This window comes from Ursus maritimus, unplaced genomic scaffold, assembly GCF_017311325.1.
Source record: "Ursus maritimus isolate PB19 unplaced genomic scaffold, ASM1731132v1 scaffold_4, whole genome shotgun sequence".
Taxonomy (NCBI): Eukaryota; Metazoa; Chordata; class Mammalia; order Carnivora; family Ursidae; genus Ursus; species Ursus maritimus.
This window is the reverse complement of record NW_024426552.1, coordinates 57218731-57231914: the sequence shown is the minus strand read 5'-3', so window position 1 is coordinate 57231914 and position 13184 is coordinate 57218731. Positions and strand designations below refer to the sequence as shown.

The 13184-nt window shown below is 46.7% G+C and overlaps 1 protein-coding gene across 1 annotated transcript in view; it reads right to left on the bottom strand.

The window, feature by feature from the left end:
- Positions 1-13184, bottom strand: part of SIDT1 (SID1 transmembrane family member 1) — a 92871-nt gene that overhangs the window by 7347 nt on the left and 72340 nt on the right. Inside the window, exons 15-21 of the mRNA XM_040621248.1 lie at positions 12115-12188; positions 11000-11123; positions 10673-10790; positions 8208-8344; positions 7471-7579; positions 3300-3376; positions 498-544 (exon numbers count right to left, since the gene is read on the bottom strand). Of these exons, the coding sequence (XP_040477182.1) occupies positions 498-544; positions 3300-3376; positions 7471-7579; positions 8208-8344; positions 10673-10790; positions 11000-11123; positions 12115-12188 (686 nt within the window). The remainder of the gene's footprint in view (positions 1-497; positions 545-3299; positions 3377-7470; positions 7580-8207; positions 8345-10672; positions 10791-10999; positions 11124-12114; positions 12189-13184) is intronic.

Genomic DNA, 13184 nt, shown 5'->3' with positions numbered 1-13184 from the left:
GGGAAAGAGGAAGAAGAAGGATGTTGGTGTGGTAGGAAGATTGAGACCTATAGGGAAAGAAATAGATAGGAAAGAGACTTGTACACACACACACATAGTAAGAAAGGGAGATGTCTGCAGGGTAGCGTTTATGGAGAGTTCTACAAGAATTTAAAACTATGCTTCATTTGTACATCTACTGGCATAATCTCCATCATCTACCTACGTAGTCTATCGACATAGATAACAAATTTGATGTTGGTCTTGCTGAGCAAATGAACTCAATGCATCAGTGCGTTGAACTCAACGCTTTACGAGGCCACTGGTGGTACACAAGGCTTCCTAGTGCATTCTTTGCAGGAGGAAAAATATCTTTCTTTCAAGTCCCTAGGGCAAGTGCAGTCCTACACTCACCTTAGTTTCAGATTTCTTTATAAAAATAACAGCCAAGGAAAGCGAAACCACAGTGTTACAGACATCAACAAAGAGAAAAGACGTGTCTTTCTAAGACTACTTACAAGGACCAGTTAACCAGATTCCCCACGACGAGCAGCACCATTCTGTCCTGGTAAGAAAACATCAAATGAGAGGCTGCACACATTGCTTTTCTTTTAACCTACCACAGGGGAAGCATCAATTACAGGAAAACAATTGCCCAGTGGAAGAGTTTCCACGGTTCTCAGGGAGCTGCCCCGGCAGTCGGGCCCTAATCCCCTAGAGAACAAACAGCACGGCCCGGGACTGAACGGACGTGACTTCGTTAAAGAAGATGTGGTGAGTAAAGCCCGACTCTTACTGTTTCCCCCCAGTGTTTGGGGTAGCTGGGCACCTGCGGCCCACTCCTCGGTGAGCAGGTTGGCCGTGTGTGCAGCTGACTCAGTAGTTAAAACCGTTCTGCTCCTGCTGTCCCCTGCATAGTATTACTTCGTGGGCCACGAGAAAGCTCTTGGGACTCACCTGGGAGGCTCTGGTTTCCTACCCAGTACTCTGGCTCCAAGGAGGCCCTGCAGCTTCCAGGCTCCTGGTCTCTAAACACACAGCCTCAACACTAGAGATATTGGTAGTGGGGAAAATAGGAAAGGTCCATCTCAAAGGAAAATGGCTCTGATAGAGATTAAGTCACAGTCTGGTCCTGTACCTTTGCCTAAAACTTAAAACTTTAAGGTGGTATCTGGTTATACTTAAATTTGCATGGCCTCGTCGACTGTTTAAAAGTGGTGATTCTCTTAGTGGGTGATCCATCTGGTTTGGAGGAAGTATCTTCATTTAAAAAAAATGAATTCATCTATCAGAAAGACTGAAACATGGACCCCACCAAATGTAGCGAGGATGTGGAGCAACGAGAACTCTCATTCACTGCTGGGGGGAGTGCAAAATGGTACAGCCACTCTGGAAGATGATTTGACAGTTTCTTCGAAAACTAAATATATTTTTGCCTTATGATCCAGAAACTGCCCTCCTGGGTATTTATCCAAAGGAGTTTAAAACATAAGCCCACACAAAAACCTGCACACGAATTTATTTTTTAAGTAGGTTCCAAGCCCATTGCAGAGCCCAACGTGGGGCTCAAACTCATGACCCTGAGATCAAGACCTGAGCTGAGATCAAGAGTCAGATGCTCAACCAACTGAGCCACCCAGGCGCCCGGCACACACATTTTTATACCAGCCTCACTTGTAATTGCCAAATTACGAATTGTCCTTCGGCAGGTGAATGGATAAACAAAACGCAGTAATGCACCCAGACCACGGAGTAGTATTCAGTGCTAAAAAGTAATGGGCCACCCAGCCACGAAAAGACACGGAAACACCTTAAATGCCTATTATTAAGTGAAAGAAGCTAATCTGAAAAGGCTAAATTCTATATTATTCCAGCTATATGACGTTCTGGCAAAGGCAAGACTATGGAGACAGTAAAAGGATCAGTAGTTGCCAGGCATGGGGGGGGGGCCTGAGGGGGGAGGAAGAACAGGGGGAGCACAGAAGATTTTTAGGGCAGGGAAACTACTTGGTATGATTTTAAAATGGTGAATCTTGTTGTTACGAATTTGTCAAAGCTCAAAGAATGTACAACGGCCAGAGTGAACTGCAAACTAGGACTTGGAATAATGCTGATGTGTCCGTGTAGCCACATGGGCTGTAACTAATGTACAGCTCTGCTTGGGGGTGTTGAGAGTGCGGGAGGCTGTGCATGGGTGGGGGAAGGGATTGATGGGAAATCTCTGTATCTTCTGCTCAATTTTTTTGTGAACCTAATAAGCGGCTCTAAAAAAATAGTCTATTAGGGGAAAAAAAAGACAGCCTGCATCAGTTAATGTAAGCAAGCAAACAAACAAAACATTAATTGCTCTTCCTGGCTCACAGCTCAAGTACGCTTAACTCTCAAAATACTCCCAGGTCCTACTGGATTTTTCAGTTCTCATGTGAATAAAACCATTCAGCCCCAATCCCCTCAATTTTTAGTGCCTATAGCTCCTGCCCAAGCTCTAGAGGGCCGAAACACTCTCATACTCCTTTACGTAAACAGCTTTAGATCGAAAACTAGTAGAAGGTACTTAGTGAACTCCTGTGCGCCAGGCCCAAACAGCATCACCAGTTGTGGTCACAGCAGTCTATAAAGGGTGGGGCCGTGGCTCACGGGACCTATGTGGCCTTCCTAAGGTCGCTGGCCAGCGAGCCAAGATAGAGTTGGGACCAGGGCCCCAACCCCTCTGCTCCGTGTATTGATGTATAATATACCGAAAACAGTGATGTTGAATTTTTAGGACTTGTGTTTCAACCACTAAGTAATAACCACAGTTTTGAAAAATTATTCTTGCCCCCTGCAAAAATCAAACGATGTATAAAAATCAAAATGTGGAAAGTGTAAGTTCTTACTGAAAGCGACTGGAGTGACAGGTGCCCCGTTTGCTTGAGACAGGCCTGGTTTGTGCCTGCTATCCCGGTACAATTACTGAGTGGGTGCCCTTCTCCTTTCCCCAAGTGAAATAATCATACCCCTTGGGATGATTTTATACACCAACACCCTGCCTCGATCCTTGATTCTTCCCCACAGCAATTGTCACCGTTGAGTAGTTTTCTATGCAATACACATATGTTTTCTTTATACACCAGCATCATTTCATGTATAAAAATAGACCCAGCCCAGCTTGGTTTTCATGAGCCAGAAGAGTAACATGCTCCTTCCCCCTAACTGGACCTCAGCCACCCGGGGCCATCTGGCTCTCTGATTCAGGGAACCCGAGCGTCCGCCCCGCGCTGCCCCCTCCCGTTCGCCGGCTCCCTGGGAGAAGGCCAAGGCACACGGGAGCAAGCACGTACCATGTACAGCGGCCGGCTGCACTGCTGGACGAAGTCCGTGTAGAACACCGTCGCGACCCGTCGGAAAATCCCCAAGTCTGCCGATGACACAACCGCATGGTAAGGCCGAGTCAGAGGTCATACCAAATACTCCCATAGGGCCCAAGCGTTGAGGGCCAAGATGATGTCGCCTTCACCTTACGCTTTGCACGGCTAATAGGTCAGCAATACATGTTGCCCTTAAAAAACGGTGCTGTCCCGTGAGGCAACGAGAGGCAAGCGTCACCCCGCAGAAAGACAAGTGCGGTGGGCACAGTAACTGCGCTCCCCAGTAGTCTGGGTGCCTGGCCAGCCCTGCCGCGGCCTGCTCCGCTAAGAGTCCCTTTGTAGTTTACTCCAGGGCTGTTTCCTTCAGAGCAGAGACCTCTCTCTAGAGGGTGGGGAATCCTAGCTTGCAAAAATTCTCATCTGTATTTCTCCATGTGGTTTTAAGTCAGTAAGAACTGAACCCGAGGGTACTGAAGTCTACGAAGCATGTTCAGAAGGTCTAAACTTGTACTGAAGCCGGAATCCAGGGGATGTACGTTAAGATGGTGAGAAAAAGATAGGAAAGAATTTTTAAATACAATCCTTCAAAAGCGTAGGATGACACACAGCAAGTGTGTGTGTTACGATTGTTGTATGAACAGAGTCAGGGTCACAAGTGGAGCTGTCTTTCTGTGAACTGTCTACCCTGCAGACACCACGGGAAGGCTGGGGTCTGCTCAAAGCAAGCATTTCCGTGAGGGTGGACCCCAGCTCTGTTGTGAATGCTGTTCCTCTTCATGTTTACCCCTGGGGTCAATGTAACCAGACTTCAGGAGACCGGATATACTGAGGGATGGAGGAAGGAGGGGTGGGTCCGTGCCATAGCCCAGAAGAGGCTCGGGGCAGGCTGGGTTGGAGTAAATCCCTGCCTCTGAGGCCCTCTCTGCTCCCCTCCCCACACTGATCCTGCCCCATCTGGAAGGGGCGTTCAGGGAGCAGAGCTGTCAGGACAGCCCGGCGGGTTGCTTTGTTAAGAAAACCACCGAGAACCCTGGGAAGGGTGGCTGAACGTTACCTGTATCAGACACATCTGAATCAGTGGGAAGCAGAGAAGAAATGAGAAAAGAAAATGATATAAGAAGGTAGCCAAACAGGTAAACTACTGGTCATTTTATTTTTCTCTCAAAACGATGACTTTCATTGTATTTTCCAATTTAAAAAAGTAACGTTTGCTCATCATAGAGAACACAGAATCTTTCTGCCTGGCTCAAACATTCCCAAGTCTACTATTCCTCAAAGAGGGAAGCGGACGTCTCCTTTGGGTACCACTTGCAGTGTGCAATCCGTCCTCTCTCATGAGCAATGCCTGACGTCGCTTTCTCAGGCTCTGGTAGCACAGTCGTGACCTGGGCAAGTAGCTCTACGGTTTCTGCCCTCCTTATGAAATGCTCTGCCCCATCACTGCTGCCTTTCCTGTGTCCACGTTCATTTTCAGGTGTGGCCTGAGGGCCACAGAGAAGGGTGTATGTCATTCTAGAAAGCAGAGGCAGCTTAAAAAATGGGCAGAGAGTCTGGGAATTCAGAGTTGACTGAGCCACTGTCCACTAACCCAACTTCCTGTCTTTGGACTAAATTTAGTTGTGACCATCGTCACCACAGAATGGCACATTTTCCTTTAGATGCTGGTAAATCTGTGACCACTTGAGGAAGACTCCCTGGGTAGAGAAATTGAACATACTCAGTGATGTTACACACTGGCTGTCCTCCATTTACCTTGGCCACACCTCTGTCCTGCACCGTGTCCCCAGGAGGCTGACTGCAGGACCCTGTAAGTGGATTTGCTCCCACTGCATGGATTTGGACAATGGGAAACCCCAGCAGGGGACTGGAGGGGCTCAGGAAGGAGAGTGAGCTAAGAGTATTTTCCACCTGGTGCCCTCCTTGTGACGTTGCCTCAGACTGCCTCATGTCTGTCATCTAAAGGTCACTGCTCCTTTTAGAGTGGCTTCCTCATTCCACGTTTTGGTAAGCACTCCCTCCCTGTCCTTTTTGGGCTTTCCTGCTTCTGACTCCAGGTTGCCAGTCTACCCCATTCATTCTCCTCTACACCGACCTTGTCTTATAAATGGTCCCTTTGTGATTAAATCCCCCATCTTTGTATGTGACATCTTTTTCCTGTTGAGACCGTCTAGACTATTACATGGTCATAATATAAGACATTACATTTCTCCTTTTTAAGAAGGTAAACTAATACAGTATGGCAAAATTGTATGGGGCAAAAGTGGTATAAATATATTAAAATCTCCTTTATATATTACTCATGGTCACTACCGTCTCATGTATCTGTATTCAAGTTTATTTTTCTAACTCTGGGAGAACCTGGGAGCAGCCAGACAACCGTGCTTCAAATTATTTTCCTTTTCAAAGTTGACTTTGTATGACTTCCCTCACCTTTGAGTCTGGAGGTTGGGGCATGACCAGAGTCCCAAACCAAATGCTCTGCACGTCCAGTTAGCGATGCTTCCACTGGGCAACTTGAAGGTACATTGGCTATGTCAAAGCCAAGGGCAAATCTGACTGTGCCCATGGGGAAAATTAAATTGTCAAGATTGTTTTATTCAGCTTTCTAATCTTAAAGCTACTTGTTTATGTAGAATCACTCTTAGACCTGGCCATATTTTAAAGGCCCTCGCTCCCCAGTGAGTGAGGGGTCTGCCGGGCGAGGGAACTATTCCCCCTTCTGGGCCACATTCTGAATTCCCAGACCCCAGAATTCCCTGCCCAGATGGACTTGAGTCCGCTCACAGAGCCTGTGTAACTCCCTTCCTCCGTCGACCTTCCCGAGGGCAGACAGCGCTGCTAGAGTGGGCACCTCTCGGGGCAAGGAGTGGCCAACTGGATGTTGGGCGAGAATGTCCATGTACATATCTGTGAGACCCCTTATGATGCAGGACAGACCCAGAGAGGAAAGAAAAGACAGGTAGAGCCTGGGGACCAGCTCTCATAATCAGCTATGTTCTGGAGTGTTCTTGAGGAACTGACAATTTTAAATTTGGACCTGGACCTTCTCAGTTGTGAAGAAGGCATATTATATTTATCAGTTCATTGGCCGGCCTTCCTTCCTTCCTTTCTTCTTTCCATGTATTTAATAGATTTTTTTAGTCTGCTTTACAACTTCAAAATTTTTACACATATGATATGTGGACTTTTTTTTTTTTTTTTAAAGATTTTATTTATTTATTTAACAGAGATAGAGACAGCCAGCAAGAGAGGGAACACAGCAGGGGGAGTGGGAGAGGAAGAAGCAGGCTCATAGTGGAGGAGCCTGATGTGGGGCTCGATCCCATAACGCCGGGATCACGCCCTGAGCCGAAGGCAGACGCTTAACCGCTGTGCCACCCAGGCGCCCCGATATGTGGACTTTTATTTACAATCTTGCTTTGGGCTCTGCAAATATTAGGGATGGGCCTATGTTTATATGTAAATATTTTTCTTGAAATATACAAAAGAATATTTAAGAATATTTTAAGTCTGACTTCCTGGCCCTTAAAAGGATTGGGGAAATGTAATGCTCTACAATGGCTCAAATCTGTTCCCGCATGTAGTGACTGACGGCAGCATATCAGAAGCTGATTTCCACGGAGCCGTCAGTGCTCTAATGTGATATGTTTACATTATTGGGGGGAGTTCAGCAGGGGTCCTGCCTGTTAAGAATGGTAAGTCTCAAAACATTCGATCCAGTCCCAGAATTTGAAAACAATATATAATTATGTAATATATAATTCTTTGTAACCATTTAGCCTACTCGGGGAAACGCTCCTTTTAAATGCTACAGACTGAAAACGATTCCTGTATGTGGAATGGGTGGCGTGATGACATCATTCTTGAAACACACTTTCAGCGTTCCGTGAGTTATAAAGCCCTGGGACTTGGGGCTGGAAGTCGGCCTCAGCCTGGGGTACGGCGAGCCCAGTTCTCGGTTGAAACGAGAACTAGTGGCAAGAGCTCATTGTGATCCTACACAGGAGAGGAAGTTATTAAACACACAGAATTCAGAGCACATGTTCCTGATGACCAGCAACGCTTCTGTTTAGGGTGAGCAAAGACAACGCTTTCTTGGGGTACGCTCATCAGTGTGTTCAGTGTAGAGTAACAGGTGACTCACCTATCTTGAAACGACCCATGTAGTAGATCTGGGTGCTCAGGGCCAGGGACGCCAGGATATGGATCGCAGAGAAGATGACCCAGAACCACAGGTCATTTTTTCCAAACACCTAGGAGTAAAGATGGAAGTTACCTTCCTCTGGGATGTTCCCCACAGAACTCATGAAAATCATTGTCTCTCACGTATGCATACGGAGTCAAAACCCCAGCTGTGCATGCATTGCAGTGTCCCCCCACTTCTGTGAGCTCACAGGGATCTTACTGCACCAGAACGAATGGCTACCTGGCCAAATACAAGGGGAGAGGGAAGACACCGGGGAGGCACCGAACAGCCACAGCGAAGGGGCAACAGGTGTAGGGCTGGGGGCTAATGTTCCTCAAGTAACTGCACACGACCCACATGTGTCCCTGCACATTCCGCTCCGTCTGTCTCTCCAATCAGCTTGCAGCCTCTGCGCCAGTCTCTCCTGAGTCCGGTCCCAGCTTTACAGCGCAACTCTGCAGGGCTGGCCTTACAGGTGCCTCGTACCGTATAAGAGCTAACTAGCTCTTAATTAAGTCCATAAAATCCCATGAATTAACCCACGATGGCCGCCTATCAGGAACCAAGGACTGTGATTCATTCAAACCTGTTCCCCTGAGGTCCAGCAAACAAACAACGGAACCCCCCCGCCCCCCCACCCCTGAGGGCGCGCGCTTGGAAAGCGGGGCTGAAGGCCATGGCGGGGGGGGACGCACCACTCCGAGGACGGTGAGCGTGATGACCGCCGCGAAGGAGGCGTAGGCCGCGTAGGCGCTGGCATTGATGTCCGGGTGGCGCGTCTGGTAGAGCTTCAGCATGCAGAGCCCCGCGATCATGTACATGAAGGAGGTGTCTGAGGGCACACGGGACGAGCCGGACAATCAGCATCCGACAGGCGACAGGCAGTTCCTCGGGGGCTTGGGAACCCCTTGCCTTCAGGCCCCGGAGTATTTGCGCTCTTAGGCGGTGGAGACCTCCGACCCGACAGCCTCCGGGCCTCCGCGGGCACGTTCTCTAGCCGGACCCCACACACTCGGCTTCTAACCCCGCCCAGGCTGCTCCGGTTCGCGGAAGCCTGGTATCTGAGGACATGATAAATAACTGTCCCCACGTGCAGGGGAATTTGCGTGTAAATGCTGGTGGTCGGCAGCTATAACAGGGGTCCATGCTGGTGACAGTTAGGGGGCTGGGACAAGAAAAAGAATCCTAGGTGGGCGTCGACGGTCCTTATCAGCGCCCTGAAATGGATCTCCATTGATTGCCGCTCATAGATAGCTTTACAGCCGAGGAATGGTAAACAGTTAGAAATTAAACGTGGCGTCCCGTATTACTCGAGAATGTAGCAAAACAGTTAAATGTTGGACAATGACACATTCATGATGATGGAGGGGAATGCAAACTCCCAGGCAGCTAGTGGGAGTAGGAATTCATACCCTGTAGAAACTGGGAAGTTGTTGGCAAAATGGAGGATGCATAAACCAGGTGACTCCAAAATTCTCCGTCTAGGTGTCCCAGGGAACCTCTCTCACGTGTGCACAAAGAGGACTGTGTAAGGGTGTTCGCTGCAGCGCTGTCTGCAATCGCAGCACATCGGCAACACCCGGCCGGTGTTCCGTAGAGGAACTGATAAACGCAGTGCACATGTTTTTATTACAGAAGACGACAGTCCTTAAAAAGGAATGAACTGGATGTGCTTGATTCAATATTGCAAAATTTTGAAAACATATTGTTGGATGAAAAAGAGTTGCAGAATGTGGTGTGATAAGTAAATATTAATTTACTACAAACGTAGTAAAATTATAAAAACAAACTGGACTGATAAATATTAGCCATAGCTGTTGCCTTTGGGGAAGGAGGGAGGGGAATAAGTTTGGAAAGCAATTCAAAGAACCTCAAATTTATCACAGCGTTTTATTTCTTAAAAGGTAGATTGAAAGCAAATATTTTAAAATGTTGGCATTTGTTCTGAGTGGTGGCTGATACTGTTCTCTGTAGTTTTTTCTATTAAAAATGTTTCTAATTAAAAAAAATTAAATGTGACGGAGAATTTCTGTGGTGTTCTGGGCTTATAGACAGAGGTTAGAACACAGACATAAACATGACTATTTTTAAAATTCATATCCTTGAGTGTGGGGGTCACTATTAATCGCCTACTATTAAAATCAGCTCTTCCCCTCCTCCCTCTTGACGGCACATCAGTACTAACTCAAATATTTTAGGCCCATATTCGATTCAGAAATGCATGCCTTTCCTATTTGTTTCAGCAAAGCTAACTCCAACCCCTGGTTCCACGGATGGGTCTCATTGGTCTAAAGGTAATCCCCCTCCTTTGCCACCATGATTGGTGTACCAACCTATGCTTGAGCTAACTAGCAACTAGGGAATAATTCTGGAATGGGCTCATGACTATTTAAACTACTGAGGTGTGGAAGAACATTATCTGGAGGTTTTTGGCAAAGAAGTTTCCTCGCTCTTAAGTGAAAGCTCCTGGAAACCAGCCTCCTGCATCCACCAAACATCATGAAGTAGAGAACGGAAGCCAGGACCGGCTGTAGCTATTTTTGCCATGATGAATTTCCTAAAAAGCCTGAGGATAAAATGAGCCTACAGGCCGAGCCCAACCCAAGGGGTCGCAGAGAATTGGAGCCAGAGCCACCTGATGAGTCAATACCAAAACTTTCCCACCTTTGGAATTTCAGAAGTTGAGCTGATATTTGTCCTTACTATTTAATCCAGTTGGATTGGGCTTTCTATTATTTTTAACCCAAAGCAGTCTAAGTTAGGCCGGATTATACTGAGGGAACCTTCCAGATGTCTGTTGGTGGATTCTATCTCCCGGCTGTCTAATGCTTAGCCCATTGTCCACCTGCAGATCTAACCATGGGATCATCATTCAATGTTCAGATCTAACCATGGGATCATCATTCAATGTTCAGATCTAACCATGGGATCATCATTCAATGTTCAGATCTAACCATGGGATCATCATTCAATGTTCTAGTCTGGATGGTGGTCAGAGAGAAAAGATGGTACGACATGTGGAAACGATGCCCTGTGAGAAGGTGCCCTCAAATCACTTTAGCTCACATAAAATATCATTTAATTCTTGCATGCATTTGGGGATTGTCCCAGGACAAGACTCCTAACTCAAATCTATGTGGTTGATGGAAATTCTAATTACCGAATTGGAAGTTGGAGTAATTAGGGCAGACATGGTAACAAGCACTGAGCACTCCTTCCATCATCAGTGCGATGCCCATTGCATAGAAAACACCAAAGTGTTTAGGAATCCCATACTCCTGAAAGAGGAGAAAGCGTGGTCAGTGGAAAGACAGCAATTGGTGTTACAGCCATGCAATCTGGAAACCCAAGCTTCTGGCCTCCTCTTATTCTTTTCACGGAATCCATCACCACACCATCCAGCCAGATGTCCCTCCCCTTTGCAGATACTGTTTGGAACCATGACCCTTCCTAACTCCCACATCTGATTTACTCCCCCTCTCTTCACCATGGCAAAGATGTCCTTGGCTTCCAGGGCTCTGCAATGGAGAATGTCCCGGCGCAAGACTATCAGCAGGAAGAGGAAGCCCAGGAGCACGTGGCCCAGGTTACTGAGAATGTTGTTGAAGGCACTAAGGGATGAGAGGGAAACCGTGAGAGAGTCCAGGCCATCCAAGAGATTTGGAGAATGAATGAATGAATGAATGAATGAATGAGTACTCTCAACATTCCATATTTTCTGCCCAGTCTTATCATCAGATTTCATGACTGGCAAATTGTCAGAGATCATCTTTAACCTTACCCTTTTATTTTAGGCCTGGCCTGTAATAATGTGCCTGTTTCTGCTCTGGGATGCCTGATCGGCTTCCCTAACACCCACCCAATCCTCTCTGATCCTGATGGCACTGGCATGGAATGAATCCTGGAAAACAGCTGCTCCAAGGATGGGCAGCTTGGCCAAGAGTTCCAGCTACACTGTGAGAGGGAATTCTCATAGACGGACCCATGCTATGTGTGTCAATATTCAGCTCTATAACTGTGAAGGGTCAGCTGGTCATAGCCAGCTGCTTTATTTCAGGAAACTGAGGCTAGTTTAGTTCTGTAACAAGAAGCCTTGCTCCCAACTGCCAGGCGAATGCTCTTTCCACTTCACCATGTTCCGGTGGGTAGAGCATGGCCTCGGAGGCAGCAGGCCTGGGTTCGACATCAGTCTTGATGTCACTAACAGTTGAGGGACCTCCCACGGGTCCTTACCTTTCTAAGCCTTAGCATCTTCATCTGAAAATGGGAGTAATGATAATCCTATCCGTTTTAGGGGGCTGTTCAATGAATTAATATGGGAGCAGCTCCTGCAAACGGATGCCTGTCATCACAGCTAGGACCTGATCTTTTCAAAAACATCCCCACCCTCTTCTCAGCTGGTTATTCTTAGGAATTTCTCCAGAGGCCCCTAAACAGGAATGAGAGGAGCACGTCTGGTCTCAAAACTTCTAGATTTCATCCCTCTTCACCTTGACTGGGGTGGTTTTCCATGGTTGTTTTTAGTATTTTTAAAAACTGACATCATATCACTCAGAAAGGAATCTCTAAATGCCTCACGGGCAACCAGAGGACAGGGCTCACCTCAGGACGCCCAGAGGGTGAGCACAGAGGAAGTTGTAGTAGCAGATGTCCTGATTGCCAGTGACATTCGCCACCTGCAAAATCAAGAGGAGATGCAGCGTTTCTCCATCTGCTAGCCCAGCCTGAAATCACAGAAGGCAGGCACTGCTCACAGTGGTTTACCATATAACCAGTGTCCCTTCTCAGCAGGGGATGGGCCATCATCTGCCACATTCACACAGCACAGGCTTATTAGGACTGTCATGATATGTTCTATTTTCTAGATTCATGTCGGGAGGGTACAGAGCTGTCCCATTCTGTGCGTGGAAGTGATAACCACAGGGCAGGTAGACATGAGGAAGTATGTGTTCACTTTTCCATATTTATCACGATCTCTACCATTAAGAACCTTCCCAGACCATACACAGCTCTGTCTTCTGACAGGGCCCTGAGGTATTCAGAGAATCTTGACATTATAAGTAGTGGTGCCCAAACCTCATAACAGTCCTTGTCCTCATTGCATAGTAAGTATGGAACTGGCTAAATATTATTAGACCATTGGCTTTCAAACTTGGCTGTACATTAGAATCGCTGGGGATTTCATCAATACCGATGCCTGCTTTGACTCTCAGAGACTCGGATCTAATTTGGTTTGGGTACGGCCTGCACGCAGGGATTTAAAAGCTCCCCAGGTGATTTGATTAGAAATCAAATTAGAAACACCGTCAGCCTCATCCTTTATAAGTAGGCCTTCTGTGTGTAATAAACGCTAGAGACGGTCATTATGTGATCTGGACCCTAAGGTTCTATGAAGGAATATTGGGGATTCTCAAGCTGCTTTAATTATTATCTTTATTTGTTTTTACTTTATTTTAGTTCTTATTTTATATATTTTTAAAATTCGAATATCTTATTAGTTTTGCAAAGCTGTGTTTAGTTTTATAAAAAACATTTACCCTCAACGAGAGGGCACAGGCTAAATTAGACAGCAGGTTTCTTTGTTTTGGCCTGGAACTTTACTTATTCTATTCATTACCCCTTGATACTCAGAAGTGCAGCCTGGTAAATGACAGATAGAGTTGGTAATATTA